Raw genomic sequence first — 15,207 nt, 5'->3', positions numbered from 1 at the left:
ACATGGTATACTCGGCAGGTGAAAGTCCTTAAAGACATATCCAGTGGGCTGCAAAAAGTCAACAAGAAAAGGGCTGTTACCCTCAAATGGAGTATTCACTTGATTCAGACCAAGCTGATCCTTGGCATGAGTTTTGCACTTACTGATAAGTAATAGTAAGCAGATCTACAGGTTAGTCGAAGTTTTCTCTCCCAGTGAGGTCCTTACCAGAGTTTTCTCTGAAAAGCTGACCCAGCTGAGAGAGGCGCTGCACTCTCCCCTGTCCTCACATCAGAGCTGGAGCTGACAAAATGCACCTGCCATAACAACTCACCAGTAACGACCCTGCACCTTCAATATAAAGTTTCAAGCACCTGATATTAGTGTGACGCTGGTGAGCTCTGCTGTCTCTGCTACAGGCCTGGAGTTTTGCAGAGTGTTGAGCTGTTCCAAGGCACCTTGGACCTTCACAGCGGTGGTGCTGCCTGAGGCTTCGCACAAGGAGAGACGAGGTGGCAATGCTTTGTAGCTGTCTCTGGGAAGGTAAGGCCTGTGCCCTCCAGCAAATGGCCAAGGCAAGAATCTGCACGAAGCCAGCTGAAGCAGCATGAGAAAAATCAGGAGACAGAATTATTTTCTCCAAGAAATGGGGAAGAAACAGTGTGTGTACATACACAATGTCCTGGTGATTACGAGGCGAGACACAGTGACACAATGATGGCATAATTTCCAGATGATATGTCGAGCAGGAGATGCTTTGGAAAGCTCTGTTAGCCAGATCAGCTTTTGGGATGTGTGACTAACAGCAATGGGACATAATAATTATTTTTTAAATGTCACTTCAAGCACAGTTTTCTCGTGATTATCCTTAGAGCACATTTCTGGCACAGAGTGCCTCTGTACAGTGTATCTTGGTAGCATCTGAAGTTAGCACTCAGCTCTAGGCAAAGATGTTAAAAACGGTACATCGTTTTGCTCTTGCAAGGGAGAATCTCACAATTAGGCCATCTGCTACCTTCCACACCAGCGACAGCTTGTCCTTGTATTTGCTGATAGAACCGGGGCTGGCGATTAAACCGCAGCCCTTCTTCCCCGGCCTCCTCCCACAGCTATGCCCCTGCCTGCTGTGCCACAGCTTCCCTCGTGCAGCACCCACCAGAGATTTCCTTCTTCACCTGAAAACGGACAAGCTGCCACACTGCCCTCCACCTCGTCTCTGCCTCTCTGCTTTGGCTCCCTTGAGCCATCGCCACTGCCCGAGGTGGGGAGGGCTGATGCTGGTGTTGCCAAGGATGGAGCTGCAGCTCCTCGATGGCATGATGCTCATTCCCACGTCATGGCAAGCAGTCACAGTCAGAAAAGAGCTGCCTCTGCACCTGGTGTGCCTGCTTTCATGTAGCTTGAGCCTCCTTGAAACAAATCTCATGTTTCAAAGTACACTGAGAAAATTCCTGGTAGACCACACTGATTTCAGCCTTCCTGTAGGCAGGAAGAGAGGGTCTCACAATACAAGCAACTGCACCCCAGCATAGAGATACCCCCTACCTCGCAACGCAGGGTCAGCTGCAGTGCTGTGGAGCTCAGCAGAGCAGGGCACCTTTGCATTTCTGTCAAACCCAGCTTCTCCCAGAGCCTGAGCAGCCCCAGTCCACATCCCTGCAGTACACCGCAGCCCCCCGGGCAGAGCCCTCTGGCTCCTTCTCCCGTGCGCTCCCTGCACGGCACTGGCACGCTGACCACAGCTGCTCTGTGGCTGCACAAGTCTGTCCCTTCCATTCCTAGCCTGTGCCCTCACCCTTGCTGGACTCATCAGGCACCCTCCTGTCCTCCACCTCTCTGCAGAAGATGGCTCTCTTCAGTAGGCTGCTGGTGGGGAATGCGCCTGACTCACTCCTAATGGTTTTCTTTCTTTTAAGAAAGACGTCTAACTCTGAAGTTGCTAATTTTTATTTCTCTCAAATTCATAATCCTGTGATCGCTGCGATACTCAGCATCTGAGTTACTACAGCACAGTGGCTGGATGCAGCAGCAAGCTCGGAGGCTGAGTGCCAAGCTGGGAGCAGATAAACACACTGCACATGCTTTAGAAGCCACAGAGACCTGGAGCAACTCTGCGCTCTCAGACACAACGCTTTGCCTTCTTCCGGCACATCAAACACATCAGCCTGTTTTCAGCAGGGACCAAAGACCCAGACGCAAGAAGGCAGACCTTGGGCTTAGCTTCACAATTAGTTTTCCTCTGACAGTTTTGCAGAAAGCTGAATATTCATACTCTCTAATTAGCATGTTTCTTTAAGGGAGCTTGTTCTTTTAGTGCTAATCCAGGCTGAATTGCCGAGCACAGCAGCATTTTGCTTATGGTGCTGGATGAATTCACCTGTGGGCAGCCACTTAGCTCAAGGGTCCCTGCATCACCCGAATGATGAAACGGGGCTCACCCAGCTCATTCCGGCGAGCTGCGTTTTCCCTTGCTGGGCTTTTCAGCTTGGGCAGACATTTGAAACAGGAGGTGGCCTGGGTCGATGGAGATGATGTTTGTCATGGGGAAGAGGACGCGTTCCTGCTGCCAGGCAACCGGCTCCGCAGCGCCTGTGCCAATGGCTGCAAACACCTCTGCAGAGGCAGGTCTAGCGAATGAGCGGCCAACCCGGGGCTGCTCGCTGCTGGGGGTCCCCCAACACCCCGTGGGGCCTGGGGGTGGCACAGCTCCTCCCTCAGGGGTCCCTGCGGGGGTAAAGTGGGGAGATGAGGCTGTGCCCCCTCCCCTGCCTGCCCGGGGGTCCCTGTCCAGGGGCCGGAGCAGCGAGGGGGCCAGGCAGTGCCCGCTGCACCGATGGAGACTTTCTGCCGGGCCTCCAGCTATGATTTCGGTCAGCGCTGCTCAGTGCCCACTGAGGAATAAGCCCCTGCAACGCAGAGCCAGGTGAGAGGCTGCCATCTGCATGGCGGTGCTGCGGGGTCTGCAGGGGTATCTGCAGAGCCCCCCGCCCTCCCTCAGCACACATCCTCAGGCCCCCCATGGGGGCATTTCACCCCTTCTGCAGCAAGCCCGCCAGCCCTGTCCACTCACCCCTCTCCATCCTGCGGCACGGCCTCACTGCAGGGCTGGCGTGACCCAGGGCGCTCCTTCGCTCCCCCGGTTTTCACCCTGTATTTGCACCCCAAAGAAAGAAACCCCTTCTCATCATCCCCTCTGCTGCATCTTCAGTCACCCCTAGCAGGGGTAGGAGGAGGAGAGGGACCCCAAACCGGCACCGGTACCGGTGTGGGGAGGTGGTGCGACTGCTATTGCGGCCGACAGGCTCTGGAGGGAAGTCCTACAACTCCACACTTAGTGTGGGTCATGAATTTCTTTCCCTAAGCCCTGCTGTAATCTGTCACATACAGCCTGTCAGCTGAGGATACAATCTATTTTACTCATGACAGATACGCATACACATACATATATATGCATGAAAAACTCATTCAGTAGGATTAGGCAAAATTACCAGAGGGTGCACAGAACAGCAGTGCCATTTGCTGCAAGCGTGTCCTTTGCTTACTCATTTTGATAAACAACACTGATTTCTTCCAATTTCTCACACCAGAAACATTCTTGAAAAGACAGCGTGGAGGCCTTTGTATTGAGCGTTTCAAGAAGTTTTCATGCAGTGATAGTTAGGCCTCTACGATCTTGTATCTCCTGGGGAAATTTTTATTCAGATTTTCATTTAGTTTTTATTCTAGAGTTTAGGAGCAGGTACCTGGAATGCCAAGGAACACATCTTGTTCTGTCTCGCTTTGTCCTTCATGGACAGGGCTTCACCGTGTGTCCAACGGGAGAGACGTAACTTACTCAGAGACGTGTGGATGACGTGCTCTCGCCATTTTGCACAGCTCAAGCCCTAGAAATACCAACGTGAGGTGAGAGCAGGTGAAGAGAAAGGCAAGACTAGGTAACTTATTGTAGCTCCCCCCTACGGTAGTTACAGATAAATCACAGATTAAATGCTGTTTGCAGAAGTTTGAAGCTGGGGGACAGGAATCCTATCACTCGCTCCTGGATCCCAGCAACAATTTACTTGCAGCACGGGGACTAGATGCTGAGTGCAGCAGGCAGAAGTGCAGCAGCGATAACGAAGCGCAGGTCAGAAACAGCGTTAGTTCCTGAAGCTCCCTCCCGTTTCCCCTGGATTTCATCCCTTCTGCTCGTAGCAAGGCAGGTGGCACAGCTTCCCAATGCAGATGGCGGTAGAAGAGGGAGCAGTGCCTCCTCCCTCCAGTGCCTGTGGGCGCAGGCGACCCAGCCTCTGCTGGCCGAGCAGCCCGAACCGGCAAGCAGACGCCGTACAGTCGTGCGCAATGCTGCCGGGTGATTCACTCCAGCTAGCTGTTCATTCCCTTGGGAACACAGAAGGGAGACAGGGAGCAGATCGGCACCCTGCGGACCCAGTTTCCCTGTACCTAAGCTTACGCTTTTAGTGGGCCTATGCCCTTACTTAAGGGGAGTACGGAAAACCTGTTAGAATAAAGACCATTAAGGATTATTGTTAGGAGGTATGAAGCAAGGATTTAGACTGCTGCCTCAAACTCTCATCAGTCCTAATAAGAGGTGAGGGGTGATCTTGAGGGCTGTCAGGCAAACTGGGCAAGCCGTGGTGATGCAGAGTGCTACCAGTAGGCCACTGGGCTGTCCTGGAAATAGCTTTTCTTAGGAGAGTAAAAATACCTGACTTTGACAGCCTGCATGCTGGTTTGTGTATGTGTAATTTGCTGCGATCATGCTATAAATCAAGATGAGACCGCTAAAATTATGTATGACCTCATTTGATAGATTATCTAAGAAGGAATTTGATAATGCAGTTTATCACTTAAAAAGCCATACGACTGCTAAGGATGAGTACTTTGCTGCAGCACATTTAAACCTAATTGTCAGAGGAGAAAAGCAAGCGGATTTCAGAGGTGAGTTAGAAGAGCATCCTTATGAGGATGATGTCTTCACTAAATCAGTGGTGCAATGCAGCAAGCAGGGTGGAAAGGAGTCTCCTCTGGATAAAGGTACAGAAAGCTGCTAGACAAGGCTGCATTGTGTGAGTACTGCATGGACTCACTGACCAGGAGAGCCTTCTTAAGTGTAAATGTATCTTAACCAGCATGCTTGATTTTATTGTTTGATCTAGTGTTGTCTTTTTATTGCTATGACATTTCAGTTCTGTTTCACTGTCTTGTAAGCAGATCTAAAATCCCTGATATATGGAAAGAAACTACCAGCCTAGACCTCTACCTCTAACTTGCTATTCTAGTTATCAGGCTTGTCAGAATGAAAAGAGTAATTGTTTTGCTGCTATATGTTACCATCAAATATTTTTCTTCTTCCAGTCCTGTGACTCATTTAAAAAGACTGAACATCACTTCCACGTACACAAACAGAACCATAAAGCAGCTCAAGCCAACAAAACAAAGCTTGTTTTGCAGGTTTGTTAACCACATATTCTGTTCCAATCCCAAATTTATGATCAATATAAACGCCATTTTCTTTACCGATGATTTTATAGAGCTCTTTCTGGGTTCTTAATGCCTGTATACATTCCCTGGATGTATGATACTGTTCAAAGCCTCCAAGATAAACAGTAAACCTTCTCACAACTCTGTGTGTGTGTGTGGGGAGGGGGAGGTGTTAGAGAAGTGATGATTTTGAACTCCATTTTAGGTTTGGGCAAAACGAGATGGAAACATGAAAAAGATTACAAAAGGCCACACAGAAAATCATTACTGGAGCCAAGGCTAAAGGTCTGGCTTCCCTGATTCCCACTCTGTCTCCCGACTGCCCACCGCAAAACTGGCAATTAAAAGCAAAAAAAACTTTCTACACCCACCCCACCCCACCCCCCACCCCCACACACCTTGAGCACATCCTGCCTCATTTGAAACCCTGCCCCAAAAGGTGGAGTTTGTTCTTCTTCAGGGGAAATAATGCTTTATGGCAGAAACGGGGAAATTGGACATTGCTTTGCAAAAAGCAGGATGTGATCATTGGCATAAGAAGGCAGTAAGTAATCTTACTGAGTGCTACTAAGTCAATCCTCTACGTGAAACCTCCACATTGACTTCAGTGTGTAACTAATGATTTGGGATTGTACAAGAGCTACTGGTGTCACAAGAAAAGCAAAGATACTTGTAAAGCATTGCAAATCCCGGGGGCTGGGATCAAGGAGCTGAAGAAGGGTATTTTGGTAGAGCTGTAAATTAGAGTCACGCAGGGGGACTCACCATGACATTTGCATGGGGGGCCCACCTAAATATAATGATGGGATACATTAATAATGTAGTCCCAGTTGAGTAGCTGGGACTGCTCCTGAGAGAACTGGAGTCTGTGTTTCTGTGTGAACACACAAAACACAGCTGTGTGTATTCATCTGACTGGAATGATGTTTTTCTCTACAAAAGAGAAAAACACAAAGTAATGGCAATATCATCTGCTTCATTAAGTGGCCCAGCTCTAAATTGGAGAAGCCACTTGAGGGGTAACAGTGCAGTTCACCACCATGCCACATCACCATTCGTGGTTCTCCCCACTGACATTAATTGATAAAAACTGATTTAGTGGATTTTACACTGAAGACACATATCTACAACAAACTGGACTCAAGGCACCTGCTCACTCACCCTAGACTGTCAGATAACCCCCTGATGATAATTTGCCATCACAGCTGACATGGCTTAGACACAAGTTTCATCATAAAGCTTTCATTAGCCATTCCTTGACCCATCCCATTTCATTAGCTCTTACCCCCATGAAGATAAAATCTAGCTATCAGCAACACTTCTCAGAGACCTACCAGTGGTTATGTGATGCAACCTGTAGCAGCCAGGCAGAATTTACTCCTCTGCATTTTATCTCCTATCATCAACAAAGCAAAGTCAAAACAGCTGCTCTGAGCCCATATTATTGCACTAAGATTCCAAGGGAGACGATGCTGAACCTCATTCAAGAGCAAGGGAGAACCAGGAACCATTTTTCCTCAATACACATCTATTCAAAATACATGCTTCTCATTTCTGTTGGGCAGTAAACCTTGCCATGTAGCTGCATGTACTGTGCTTGGACTTACGGTTAGTAATGCACTGTGAAGCTATAGATATCATAAAAATGGTACTGGTAGAATTATTCTTAAAATGTCACTTGTAGGCCAAAAATATCCTCTAGAAGAAACAGAATGTGAAAGTACACATTAAGGTTGCTACCTGGTACAAGAGGCAAATTCTCCTGCTGTGCAAATCAGAAGGTGGATTGCTTTGAAAACACAAGGTAAACATTCCTAGAAGGACAGAACTGAAATGCATGACAGGAACTACAGCAAGCATCCTCTCTGATCAGCAGTTAAAGATTGCCCTGAGAAGTCCAAGGGATGTGGAAGGAGAGCAAGGCCACAGCTGAGGTCATACCTGAGGACCATGCTACACTCCTTCAAGAGATGGAAATCCCACCCCACCATGCATTCTCCAAGATCATACTGGACATCTTCAGCTGAATCACCACAAAAAAGCAACATAGACATTTCCAAGACTGTAAGCAGCAACATTTTCCAGACATCCTATTATGCTCAACTTACATAATCTGAGTACTTAGCTGCTCAGATAATATAGTGATAGGCCTTTATGGAATTAAAAAAGAAAAAGCTTCTCACAGATAATAATATAGCAAGAATGGAATTATAGTGCTCCAAAAATCTGTAAAGTAAGTCCCATTTTATTTCTGGCTTTATCAGACATTTCCAAGAGGGACTTACTGCAACAAAGATGATGCCTTAACCCCTATTAGCCATGACATCATTTACACTGAACTTTGACTTCTCAAAGCATTATCGTGCTTTTGGAAACAGAAGCTGCTGGTGACATAGACAGAAAAAGGCAAAGGTCAGGGTTAAAACAGTAGTCTTAAGAGGACTGTTTTGCTCCTGTTGAACTGTGAAATTTGTACTAACTTCAGTGTCTACTCTTGTCTATATGCAACGCTAGCATTTTGCAAAGGACAGGCAACTCTTTCTTATCTCCATGTATCACAAAGATAAACACAGAAGTCTTGCACAAGCGGCTGCAGTAAGGGACTGCACCTAATGTGGAAGAGTAATGATGCAAGCCTGTTATACCTAGGAAAATATCTTCTCTGATCACAGATTTTGGGGGTTTATCTGTTGCATAAGATACTGAGGTGTTAGAGCTACAACTTAAGCCAGCGGAGGATCTATCAAAGCACATGGAATTAGACTGATTTGTATAAGATGATCACATATTTGGAAAAAGTATTTTGGCCTAGATGGCTGATAGGCTCTCAGGGCTTACTAGAGTAAAGGACTGGAAGGAAATAAACCTTTTTAGAAAATAATACTCACATACTTCAGTAAGAAGTATGCCTTACCCAGTGAGAAATGTACCCTTTTTTCATATGTACAAGCCACATATAAATAAAATAAAATAACTAATAAATAAATAATAAAATAACAACAACTTGTGGTTCAGAAACAGGATGGACATGTATATGAACAATACAAGGGGGTGCTTACTCCAGAAGTGTTGTCCCTGCACTGCTGCTGGTACCTTTATCTGTTTGCTTTTCCAAAGTAGCATCTCTCTGCTGGTTCAGCTTCTGTGCAGGTTATCCAAGGACTCTTTTCTAAGTGCCAGGATACTTGCAAGGATGTGGTTTATCTGAAGGCAGACTATGCAAATGAACATACAATAAACTTTTGCAGTTCCACATTTTTTCCACTCCAGAGATTGTTCTTCCATTGCCTGACTCTTTGGTGAAAAACGCATCAACAGCCTAGAAGCTGGTATGTAAACTCCACATGCCAAACAGAGGGAATGTTAAGGACATCCATAGCTGAACAGTTTCCATGATGGGAAAAGACTATATTCATGCAAGGGTGGAAAACTTGGTTTACCAACAGACAGGCCATTTGCTGTGGAATAATTTGGTCACTATTGGCATTAGACCAATTACTATATTACATGGTGCAACTGTCCTTTGGGAAGCGTAGGCTTCCAGCTTCCACGACCAAACACAGGACTGAAAAGGGCAAGGAATGATAACAAAGGAATTCAAGCTATCTACTACCAGAAAGCAGACCTGACTTCCAACCAAACACCTGTCATTAAAAACTGGCTCACAAGAAAATCCGCATTTCCTTTGTGAAGTCTCCTATCTAAGGCCAGTCAGGGATGAGAGGTAAAATGCCAAAGCATTTTGCTTATTGACAATGAAAGTTTGCCAGTTCTTTGCAGCAATAGTAAAAAAAATAGTAGAAGAAAAGGTAGCTACCCATGATGCTGCTTTTTCATCATTTTGAAGCTGTCATTCAGGATATTGTATTACTTTATGTCTTTATTTATTTCCAAGCGTTAGTGCTTGGCAGGCAAAACTCTTGGACTGTGTTATGTACCAATCCTTCCAGCATCTAGGTTTTCACAGTGACATTAATACTCAAGAATACTGGAACAGATCTAAGATAAATATCCCACTGTCCTTTTTGCTGGGTCCTACACATCAACTACTCTGCTAGCATAAAGAAATGTTAGGTATTCCACAACTGGATGGAGAACAGACAAGGGAGAGCTCACAGTGAAATGCCGGGGGCTTGCTCACTGTACACAAACAGAATGGAAGATAAATCAAAGGTGCTCTTTGATCCTGACAGTCCAGGCCATGTTCTGTTTGACTTTGTACCAGCAGCCTCCAGCCCCTTTGCTCCTGCACTCACAGAGGCACAGGGCACTGCACAGCCTCCCTGTGCTGCAAAGTGGCTGGGTTGATGCAGTGTTAATTAACATGTGCAGGCCAAATAGGAGCGGAGCTGTTGCTCCATCCCGAGGAGCAGCACAGCAAACCGCTCATGGAGGAGCAGACAGCTCTGCTGCTCTGTGCTTCCTGTGACCCAGGTGCCTTGACTTCACCACTCATCACATTCCCCCGCTTCTGCTCCCAGAGGGCTTAAAGGTGTCCCCTCAGATGCTATAATTTAGCCCTTCCAGGCATCAGTTCTGTTCACCCATGCGAGGACAACAGAGTATTTAAAGCTGAAACAGCAAAAGAATATATTCAAGACTCTATGATAAAAGCTACAATTTTATGCACCATGGAGCATCCATCAAGGAAATGCACAGAGCTAGTGCCACAAAATAATTACATGTGCAGAGGCCATTGTAAACACAGCTTTTATGTGCATCAGCACAGCTGGGGACAGTGTTTAAAAATATAATTATGTAATGCATTTTATGTAGTCCGTGAGCCATTCAAGTGATACCATCGGTTCAGCAAAATTGCATGCAGCAGTTCTGTATCTATTGGCCTGGGCAAAGAAACATTTTTCAAGAGCATTATTTTTTCCCTGCCACGAAATAGATTTGTCTCCGATGCCTACAGGGGATTTGTGTCTCTGTCATTGGCCACTTTCTCTCCTCTTTCACCAATGAAGGAGAAAAAAACCTGGGAAGTTATTTTTGGCCTTGCAGCAGACTCCAGCATCTAAATCAGTTAGTTCTGAAACCACTTGGGGTGGTGCTAGTTCTGTTTTAATGGCTTTAGAGAGAAGGAATTTGTGATGTCTGACTCTTAGTGAAAGGAAACAAAGCGGCTGTTGTCAGGTAGAAGGGCAAAGCAAGGTTAAGACGCTGTGTAAAGAAGCAGGGTCTAGCGTTCAGTACTAGATGTGCAGCAAATGATAAGTCGTGGCTAGGGCAACACAGAGGCGGCTGTTACTAAGCCACGTACAGGCTTCAGTATAGCAGATCTCTATTAAAATGCACAAAGAAAATAGGCTTATTGCTGACACTCTCCTGCCACCTGCTTCCCCCCCCCCCCCCCCATTTTATTTTTGTAATGCTTATAGTATATCAGCTGCAGAAAATGTAGGGGAAGCTTTGCTTCCCTTCTTGTTTAATTTGCAGTTGCAGCTGAGTTGAGGTGATGCAACAGTGAAATTTCTGAAGACAGCGCTTAACAATGCTGCTAAACGATAGCAGCAGTATGCACAGATATTTATCTGAGACAAAACCAAAGGTTTATAGATACTATTCAATGGTCATTTAAAGGCCCCAAAGCTTTCACTATTTTGCAGACAGTAGTTTATATGTCTTGGCCAAATCCTACATGGAAAATTACATTTGACCTATCAAAATCTTTCTAAGAGACCCAGCAGATTGCTTTTTCATTTAAAGAGACTATTAAAGAGATCTGTACCTAGTTTCATAATACAAGATCCACAGGTGGGAGTAGCGAGATAGCTTCTGCAGCTAGCCAAGAGCTGCTTGGCACAGAAATAGGACTTGATGCTAATTTCTAAATATGGGATCTGATACCTAAAAAGATACTACCTTTTCTCTGTTCAATGCTGGGTCACATGTAGCATATTGAAAAGGAGAGTGGGGACCGAAATCCAGGTGTCTGCATTCCTGTTCACATCACTGAAAAATAGAGACATAGCTCCTTGCTTTCTCTCTTCCTCCCTATGAGTATTGTATTTCTTTTTGCTTAGTGGTACGGCATTGATCAGAAGATGGAAGGTACCACAACCAGAAGAGTCCATCACCGGCTGCAGCATGGGTAGGAAAGTGGGAGCTCTGCTTTTGGATCTCATCTGGATATCAGCAATGCTCAACAGAATAGTAGTTTGTCTGAAAGACAGGCACAGGAATCATCCAGATACATTTTCCAAAGGAAGCAGATACAGCACCATTTGAAAAATCTCAGAATTGCCATATATTTGATTCCAAAGCTAGTAAGCTATTTAGATGCATCCTTCCCCATGGAAATCTCTGTAAAAGACATTCTGTAGATTAAGCTCTGTGTGCTTTCTGTGGTAGAGCCTGCATAGATTATCTAGCTGTAGACTTATATAGTACGTGCCACCCCAGATTTACAGGGAAAGCTAAGGCAGCTATCAATGCATTTCCTCCACTGCACAGCCTACTGTCACACATGTACACTGGTGACTATATTTCATGTCACATTACACAATGAAGATGGGGTTTTGCATTAACACTTTATGTAAATATATATATACACACACATACATATTATAGTGCAAAGATACTGAGCAGAACCTTTATATATTATTAGGAAAGATTGGTTTTGGGGAGGCCTAAGCAGTTAAATGGTTTCTGTAATTAAACTTTAGGAAAAGCAGACTTCTGCATTTTTAAAATCATTCATCATATGATTTTTAAAGTTGCACTCAGCAGAATTTGAGAGAAATTTTATCAACGTGAACATTTACTGCTTTGCAGCACAAAGGTGTATGATGTAGTCAGTCAAAATGAAACTATTCTCTCCTACCATGCAAACAAATGGAAGGAATAAATAAACAGTATTTTTAAATTAACTTGCTAAGCAGAATTGTTCAGTGGCCGACTAAGAAATACTTCAGTGTATGGTATCAGCATCGAATGTGGGAGTTTTGTGGTGGCTTGTTTTTTTTTCCCCTGTAAGATGCAACATTCTATATTCTCATGGGAATTTGCAATTGGCAACTTGAATGTGCTCAGTACTTTTGAACAAGACATATTTAATACAACGCCTGCACACAATGAGCTGGATTTCCAAAGCCACACCGTTGAGCAAATACCCTCAGTGAGGTTATATGTCTGTGGCTTGTTAACACAGGAGATAATACCTTTGTAAGTGGTTCAGGATGTGTGATACCAAGAGGTGAAGACCAAATTCTTCTTTATATGTCTTACCTAATCCAACTGGAATGGTATCAGTATAAAATGAGTTTAAAAAATTACGGTTTAGGACACGAAAATGCTGTATTTACTACCTTTCAAAGGAAACATGTTAAATAGAGTACTGTCAGCAGATGAGACATGGGAAGAAGCAGGAATGGACAGGCAATGTGACTTCCTCAGGATCACATAACATTTGCAGAGGAATTCACAGCAGAGACCCTGACTTGTGTTCCACACATTGCTAACCACTTCTCAGGTCCAAATTGCTTGCAGTCTGCCTTTCTGTAGAAATATCACAACATTACACTACCACAGGAGCAGCACAGAACATGTTCATTGAACATTTGTTAAACAGATCTGGTTTAGGGTTCTTAACACAAAAGTTAATTGAAAGGGTATGCTCTGTCCAAGTGCATTCAGCACAACTTTATGGCTTAAATGCTAATAGAAAAATTGATTAAAAAAAACACTTTCAAATAGAATCTATTTTATATGACCAGAGGGAACCTTCAAAACACAACATTAAATAATTTATGTCAGTACCTCCTGGGTGAAGCCTAGCTGTGAATTCACAGGTAGAAACGTGCAGGCAGCACGTTGTGTCCTAGAAAGAGGAACAATGCCACTTCTACCTTCAACAGGGAACAGAGGATCCCAGCACTGACATTAGCATGGAAAAAAATGAGTTAAAAGCATAGGGAATCCTTCAGACTCTGTGTGCAGATATTTCTGAGCAGCCACAAAGAGGTTAGTGCTAAGTATATTTATTAGTTAGCAGAATTACCTAGATGTAACTAAAACTCTGATTCATTGAAGCCCATCAATCATTCTAAAAATATGGTACATATGTGAAACTGTTACCTCTTCCAAAACAGACAACTGCCTTGGCACAGCAAAGTAATACCGCAGGGTAAACAGTGGGATTTGGTCACAGGTTCGAAGGAGGGTCATAAGGAGAAGCATCAGCTCCATGCCCTTAAATTCCTTCAATGCTCTTCCTTTAATCCCTCATACTAATGTTATTTATACAGTGTTTATTAAAAGTGGTTTCTTATTTCAGGTGCCTCGCTTGAATCACCAAACTGCTAGAGGTCTGCACAGCAAACTCCAACTGAAATAATGGAAGCAATGGGCAATACATACCTAATCCCATCTTCTTCCCTGTGATCACAGTAATATGTTCCCACTCTTCTAAAACACTGCTCAGCATGCATGGACACTCAAGCTGTATTTCCTTAAAAAGGTCGGAGTTGGGGAAGCATTGGCTATTTGGAGAACTTGCATGCAAAATATGTTTTTTAAGTAAGAAGATACCAGCAGATGGGTTTCATGAAGGAAAAACATCGAGCAAAATGCCATAGCCAGTCCAAATAGCTACAGCGAGTAAGAAATGTGAAACTGAAACCCAGCTTGTAACCACATCTTGCCAGCGTGCAGTTGCAGGTAATAATTGTCTTCACAGTCCAAATTCTCATGTACTACCCTGCCCATGAAATGGAAAGTTGAGAACATGATCATCTTGACTGGCAGTCAAAGCAGGTGGATGGCAGCTTTGAAGTACTTGGAAACTACAAGAGACTCAGCCTTTGAAACAGTAGGTGCTGATCAGCCTCTTCCATGACGACCCTCCAAACCACCTGATCATCAGGATATTTCTTATTACTCACTATGCACAATGACAGGAGAAGTGGTGGTATGTCATCTTCTCATCAACAAGAATGACAACAAAACAACTGTTTTAAGGACAAGGAGGTGATAGCCAGCTTCTACCTGCAGCATCATCTAAGAGCACTGCAAATATTTCTTTCCTCCATGGAAAAGGTAGGTAGGTGTGGGGAAAGGTCCGCAGAATTTTCTAGAATTCATGGTTGTTGGCTTAGACCTAGACCCAGTTTTGAGTATCTACTCATCTGGTCTGTTACAGGTTCAGAGAGTTTAAGGCAAGAAAGGACCATTACAATCACATTTTCTAATCTCTGATGTATTACCTTTTAATTTTGACTCAGTAACCCCATATAGAACCAAATAACCTTCTACTTGAGTAAACATCTAGCTAAAAATGTATTTTCTAAAAAGTTATTCAGTCTTGTTTTATAGAAGAGGATAGGAACTCCTTTGGAGGTTTTTCTTAGCAATATACTACCCTTTCAGAGTATAAGCCAAGTTTCTAATTTGAGCTTACTTAGCAACAGGTTCCAAATGGCTAAGAAATACTTCACCAGTCTCCACACATTGTCTCGAGCCGTTCAATCATTTTTGGTGACCAGTACAGTCTTACCATGAGTGTACTTCATAATAAGAAAATTAACTCTTAACCTTCTTCCTGATAAAGCTAAATAGGCTCTCCACTAACGATCCCAGGCCTCAAATCTGTTTGTGGCTTTCTGCACAATCTTTAATCCATACTTAGGCAACTAACATATCCATCATTGCATGTCAAAAAAAAAAAAAAAAAAAAGAGACAGAAAAGGAACATAGGAAGAGAAAGAGTGTGTGCCCTAAACAGCAAGCCTACAGCGTTAC

General features: G+C 44.3%; 1 protein-coding gene across 7 annotated transcripts in view; it reads right to left on the bottom strand.

The window, feature by feature from the left end:
* LOC308072025 (uncharacterized protein) overlaps window positions 1-15,207 on the bottom strand; it is a 44,673-nt gene that overhangs the window by 15,481 nt on the left and 13,985 nt on the right. For 2 of the 7 annotated variants that reach the window (XM_080408320.1, XM_080408321.1), the window contains exon 2: window positions 354-11,631. In XM_080408320.1, the coding sequence (XP_080264446.1) occupies window positions 354-703 (350 nt within the window). In that variant the 5' untranslated portion in view covers window positions 704-11,631. Of the gene's footprint in view, window positions 1-353; window positions 14,537-15,207 lie in introns of those variants that run through there. The other 5 variants (XM_080408326.1, XM_080408325.1, XM_080408323.1 and 2 more) reach the window with 5 other exon arrangements.

This window comes from Falco punctatus (assembly GCF_963210335.1).
Source record: "Falco punctatus genome assembly, chromosome: 12".
Classification (NCBI taxonomy): Eukaryota; Metazoa; Chordata; class Aves; order Falconiformes; family Falconidae; genus Falco; species Falco punctatus.
The sequence above is the reverse complement of the archived record's forward strand: the minus strand, read 5'-3'. Positions and strand labels throughout refer to the sequence as shown.